This window comes from Gavia stellata, chromosome Z (genome assembly GCF_030936135.1).
Source record: "Gavia stellata isolate bGavSte3 chromosome Z, bGavSte3.hap2, whole genome shotgun sequence".
In the NCBI taxonomy this organism is placed as follows: domain Eukaryota; kingdom Metazoa; phylum Chordata; class Aves; order Gaviiformes; family Gaviidae; genus Gavia; species Gavia stellata.
This window is the reverse complement of record NC_082637.1, coordinates 54,149,911-54,155,910: the sequence shown is the minus strand read 5'-3', so window position 1 is coordinate 54,155,910 and position 6,000 is coordinate 54,149,911. Positions and strand designations below refer to the sequence as shown.

General features: G+C 46.6%; 1 protein-coding gene across 2 annotated transcripts in view; it reads left to right on the top strand.

Annotated features, from left to right (window-relative positions):
- The first annotated feature begins 858 nt into the window (after positions 1 to 858).
- Positions 859 to 6,000, top strand: part of SLC12A2 (solute carrier family 12 member 2) — a 59,853-nt gene continuing 54,711 nt past the window's right edge. For both annotated transcript variants that reach the window (XM_059834319.1, XM_059834318.1), the window contains exon 1: positions 859 to 995. In XM_059834319.1, coding sequence (XP_059690302.1) covers positions 891 to 995 — 105 coding nt within the window. In that variant the 5' untranslated portion in view covers positions 859 to 890. The remainder of the gene's footprint in view (positions 996 to 6,000) is intronic.

Sequence of the window (6,000 nt, the reverse complement as noted above, 5' to 3'; positions counted from 1 at the left end):
GCTCCCTCCTGCTGCAGCCCCGGTGGGCTCGTCCGGCGCGGCCGCTCCTCCCCGCGTGGCGCTGTCAGAGCGGCGGGCGGCGCCTTCGCGTAGCGGGCGCGCTGGGGGGAAGGCGAGCGAGGGCAGGAAAGCGGCGGGGGCGGAGGGCGCGAGCGGCCGGTGCGGGGCGAGAGGGCGGCGGGGCCGGGGCCCCCTGCGGGGGCGCGCGGCGCGGGGGGGCAGCGGCCGCACCGGCGGCATCATCACCTGGCGCTGCGGCGGGGGGGCGGGGCGGGGCGCGCGCGGCGCCTGGCGTTGTCTGCGGCGCGCTGCAGCCCCGGGCGCTGGTTGGCGGTTTAAAGCAGCGGAGCCGCCGCCGCGAGGGGCGTTCAGAGCAGCCGGGGCCGCTGCGGCGCGCAGTGCTCGATCAGCGAGAGGCAGGCATGGAGGGCAAGCAGCAGCAGCTGTCGCCGCCGCCCGACCCCGCCGTGCCGGCGGCCGCGGGCGAGGAGCGGCGCTCGGAGGAGGGCAAGGATGCGGCGGGCGGCGGTGCGCTGGGTAGACCGCTGGGTCCCACGCCGAGCCAGAGCCGCTTCCAGGTGGACCTGGTTGCCGAGGGCGCTGGCCGCCCGGCCGAGGAGCACCGCAAGGCGAGCGGGGACGGCGGCGTGGCGGGGAAGGGCAGCGAAGAAGCCAAGGGCCGGTTTCGGGTAAACTTCGTGGACCCGTCGGCCGGCGACGAGAGCCCTGGCGAGCCGGGGGGCGGCAGCTCGGAGGGCGGCAATGTCAGCTTCCAGAACGGCGGCGACACGGTGCTGAGCGAAGGCAGCCTCCACTCCGGCGGGCACCACCACTACTACTACGACACCCACACCAACACCTACTACCTGCGCACCTTCGGCCACAACACCATGGACGCCGTGCCCCGCATCGACCACTACCGCCACACGGCCGCCGACCTGGGCGAGAAGCTCATCCGGCCCAGCCTGGCCGAGCTGCACGACGAGCTGGACAAGGTGAGCGGTCGCTGCGTACCACCCCCCCAAACCCCCCCCCCCCGGTGTCGTCCCCGGGCCGCGTGCGCGCCGGGCGGGGAGCGGCAGCGGCCCCCGCGTCGTGCCCTCGCCGGGGCCGCCCGCGGCGTGCGGGCGCTCTGTGGCTGTCGGCAGTGCTGGGAGGAAAGAGCTAAAAGCGCGCAGAGCCTCGAGGAGGCGCAGAGTGCGAATGCATCGGGTTGCTTGCGTCTTTTTTTTTTTTTTTCATGACGCAATGGGGTTTTCCCCCCTGGTTTTTTTGGAGATGGTCCCCGTGGTGAGAGAGAGTGACCGCTGTAGGTCTGCGGGGCAAATGTTTTCTCCATAACCGAGAGAGGATCTGTTACCGGCACAGCGGTTTTCCGCTTCTGGTCTGTATCGCCTTCAACAGATAAGGAATTCAGGGTCTGTGAGAGGTATTAGTTTGGGAATGGGAATGAGAATGTTTGGAAGGGGTGCTAAAAAAAAAAAAATAAAGACGGATGCGCTTGTTTTTAGTGGTGAGGAGAGGTTTGTCTCCTAACCCGCTGAAAACGCATGCCTCTGCCTGCGCAGGCAGCGCCAAACCAAACTGCTTTCTGGCCTGATGCTGAAGGCTGCACGGATACGGCCGAGGCTCCTTCTCCTTAAGGAGCTTTTTCAGTCGTGCTGAGTAGCCCTGCGTGTGAGGGTGTCATGATCAAGGCTTCAAAAATTTCGAAGCTGTGCCTGTCAAGCGTCTTCTATTTTGGACTAGTCAGTGTGTTATTGGAGATGAGTTACAATGAAAGATTATTTGCATTGTAGGCTGCCTTTATTTAAAGGCAAGCTTTAGCTGAACCTGGAATTAATTTGATATATTTTTTCGTTCATGATTAAACTATTAACTATCATGACTAAAGTAAAGCCAGACCAAACTATTGCACTGCTGTTTTCTTGCAGTCTGAAAATTGCCTTTTGGCATTTGGCTGTGCTTTAAGAAGTCCATGTTCTAGTGGGTTTTTCTGCTGTGTTTAGGGAAATAAAGGAACATGTGGGTCACATCCTAATGGAATGAAAAATATTCTGTTCTTTCATTCCATCTTTCACTCCTTATAGGTGGAGTTCCAAGAGAAAACGTATGTTCTTTTGAGACTGTCTTGTTTCACACCATTATTAGGCAGCTCAGTGGGTCTGTACTGATCTGTGGGGTTTCTGGGGGGTGTGGTGATTCTTGAAGTGTGGTTTTTTTGAACTGACTCTTCATCTATTCTGACAGAAATAGTTGTTTGGTATGCTATAGAGATACTTCCTTGCAACATCTAATGTTAGATATCAAAATAATTACTAACTGTAACAGCAAATTACTCTTGCCTTTCAGGTCCCCTTCTGATGGAGTTAAGTGTTGTTGTGTAGTCTGATTCTAAGTTAGTACGAAATAGAAGTTGGCAATTGCTGTCTTGTGCATGGAGTTAGTTATGCTATAAATAACCACGTAATATATGTGAAAACACACTGATTTTTCTGCGCCCCCCCACCCCGCCCCGATCTATGATGGGATGACCAGGTCATTAGATACTCTGTTCTGTATCAGAATGCTACTTGAATTTTGAAGCTCAACAGATAGGTTTTCGGTGTGTTTATATTGCAGCGGTCAAGAAAGCTCTTTATGACACCATTAAGACATTTCAGTGTGGAATCTAACTTATTCTGGAACTATAGTTTCTAAAAGTGTAATTTCCTCATACTTCATTACTAAGCATGGCAAGCAGTTTTCTTGGTAGGTTGTGGTGTAGAGGAGCTGTAGATGACCAAATTACAGGATCATTATTGGAACAGTTTCATTGTGAGCATTAATTAAGTCAAATTACTAATTTCTCAAATGTCATTAATTTGTTCTGCAGTGTGGATAGATGTCTATGTGAAGATCTTTTTTCTTAAAAAGTGATGCCCCCTCTGCTGTGTCCTGCCCCCCCCTTCCCCCCCCAGAAAAAAGATGGGGGATGGAACATGCAATTTCAGTTACATTTTATATTATATTCAAGTATTGATTTTTTTTTTTTTTTTTTTTGAAACTGTCATGGTATAAACTTCAACTTCTGAAGTTGTACATAGTAACTCAGCTGTTCTGTCGCAGGGTGTTTCATTTCCAAAGCAATTAAGGTGTTAGCAAGCATTTAGGCTTACATGAAGAAAGGAAGCAATTATTTTCACTTCAGACTTAGCAAAACAGTTTGCAAGATAAAGTCGAGAACACAAAAGCTTTTAATAAGGGTGTGCCATGCATACTAATAGCATTGGATACCTACATTTTCCTTAGACTCTGGAGTATAAAATGTACTATATCTGTTGATTATGTACTTGCTTTCTGGCCACAGAATGCTGATGACTTTTAAATGATGATGGCACCATACTTTTATATGAAGGATGTTTCCACAGCTTTTTTCACTGTGTTTCAGGGGGCTTATGGTCTCCATTGCCAAAGTGACTTCAGTTCCTGCTGACTAACAGTAATGGTCTCTAGTGTTGAATAATACTGTGCGTTAAAGGGGATACTTCATTGACTTTTAAGAACTTGAAAAATTAAGCTCGCTCTTTAGCTGTGGCTTTTGTACTAACTTAACTTGCACAGCATGTATGTCAAAGATTTAGTAGGGCAACTGGTATAAACATCCTAGTACCATTACATAAAATTTGCACTAAGACCTATTTTTATGCCCTTGCTTCTTGACTCGGTGCATCAAGGTTGACATTTTGTGTTAAGAGTGGTCCAAAAACGTGTTCACCAGCAATGTAGTTCACTGCTTTGAATGTAGCAATTTCATCTTGCAGTTAAAGTTTGTGTTATTCTTTTTCTCCTTTTAAAAGGTAAATAAGTGTTGTGAGGCAGTGTTAGAGTAATGTTGATTCTAGTGCCAATTATGGACTAGATTTTTTCTTAGATTTGTTGACAAGCTTCATATATCTAACCCTTCTACCGATTCTGTTCTCACAGAAAAGCACTGTTGGAGGAAGATGCACTATTTGAGGAAGATGCGCATACATGTGCAGAAGGGGTACCTTTTGACAAGGGTTTGTCTTGCTGTCCTGGTAGGATAGGTGTCTAACTGCCTCAGGTTTCATGTGGTCGTTCCAACACTGGCTTTCTTAGTAGGAAAGAAAGGGATTGTTCTTGAAACTGGTTGTGGAAACACACTGGGTGATGCTGCAGTACTCTGAAGTGGATGAATTGCATACTACTGATCTTGGTCTGTCCTTTTAAATTTCATGCGAGGTGTCTTGTCTTCATATGTCATTGGCTGCAGATAGCCAAGGTGATTAATCTGTTGCTTACCCAATTGGTGTGCATTATTCTTACTCTGCTTTAGAGAGATGATGGAGTTTGGTGATGATGTTACAGTTGCTAATCGCATAGATAAGGTGGTGCTTTGCAGGAGCATTAGCCTCCAGAGATGTATAGGTGAGAGTATGGTTATTAACAAAGAAGTGGGAGGGAAACAGCATACCACAACACATAGGTTTTTGTTGCTGTTGCAGTGGTGTCCCCTGCCCTCTTGAGGTGATCTGACTTCAGACAGTAGGAACATTAAAAGTGCCCTAGCTTTTCCTAATTTTCTTTTTCTGTCTTACAGTTCAGGATTATCTGTTTTGCCTAGGTCAGCTACATCTGTAAGTAAAGCTATAGCCTATAGAAGACATTACATCTTCCTTTGTCTTCCTCGGTGTAAAAATTACCATGCCATAATGTCATAGACCTCATAATTCTGGAAGGTGAATACTTTTAAAGTATTCAGAATTGGACTGTGTTTTAGTAATCCACTACTATGCATTAATTTATAATTTTTCTGAATAGCATTGCCTTAATCGGGGAGCTTATTTTTTTTGAAGAATAAACTTCACAGTACGTGAGTGATTCTGATTTGACATGTCTTTAGTGCAGTCATTTACAGCTGTGGTAAGTAGATGTTATGTGAACCAAGCCCTCTACTGGTAGCTTTGTTCTGTTTTTTGTTAAATACTGACTGGGAGTACTAGTTGGTTCCCTTGACAGGCTAGAAGGTAGTGATCTCAGAGGAAGATCTTTACACCACCCCTATCCCCCCCATCCCAAATTAAAAAACAAAACAAAAACCCCAAAGGCATTTAAAAACACAAGTGTGCTTTGCTTTCTCCCACACAGAAATCCATGTGGCTCTCCTCTGAATTTAGAGATAGAGGTAAGAAAGAAGATGTTACTGATAGTCTTGATGCAGAATTGAGGGGTTTTTGTTTTGGTTTTACTCAAGTTGGATGACTATAATTGTTTTAAACTATCTTTCTGGCTTTGTTTTGTATTTTCTTGAACATTGCCGTTTTTGCTCTTATGTGATAACTTAGGCACAGTGAAAAGGCTGCGCATGGCACTGCTTTTTAACAAAGAATGTGTTCTCTCTTGAAAATGTTAAATGACTGCTGCACCTCTAACATTTGTTTATACTTTTTGTGTTCAGTCCTTAGTTTGTACCTGCTTGTAAAGAAAGCCTGTAAAGAAAACAGAGCTCAGCTAAAGATGCATAAAAGGCTAAAAGATGATTCTAGGCTATCAAGTTAGCTGACTGTGTTATGTAAGGTCTATCTTTAAAAATTGCTTCCTCCCCTCTCCCTCTGCTGCAAGACTGAGGCCCTCTTGCATATAGTTTCTATTGTACTACCTTGCTGAATCTTGCTTACAATCAGTAGGTCTCTTAGTTCTTGAGTCAGTGTGGTTTAATTCGGATAGCTTCTTTTTGTTCTTGCTCTCCTTTATATTTGTAAGCAGAACTTGAATTTTCTTTCTGAACTTCATTGTACTAAAATAAAACAGGAGAAACTCTCTTATTCTTGGTCTCTGTGCTCGTGGACATCCTAGAAGCCTTTAATTTGTAACTGTTCTTGTTCATCACTTTTGAAAAACAGTCAGCTTAACACACCTGTACTCAGATAAGGTTTTACTAGCATCATGTGAAGTGTTGTTTTTATGCCTTTTCAGTCTGTGTGGAGGACCCTCAGT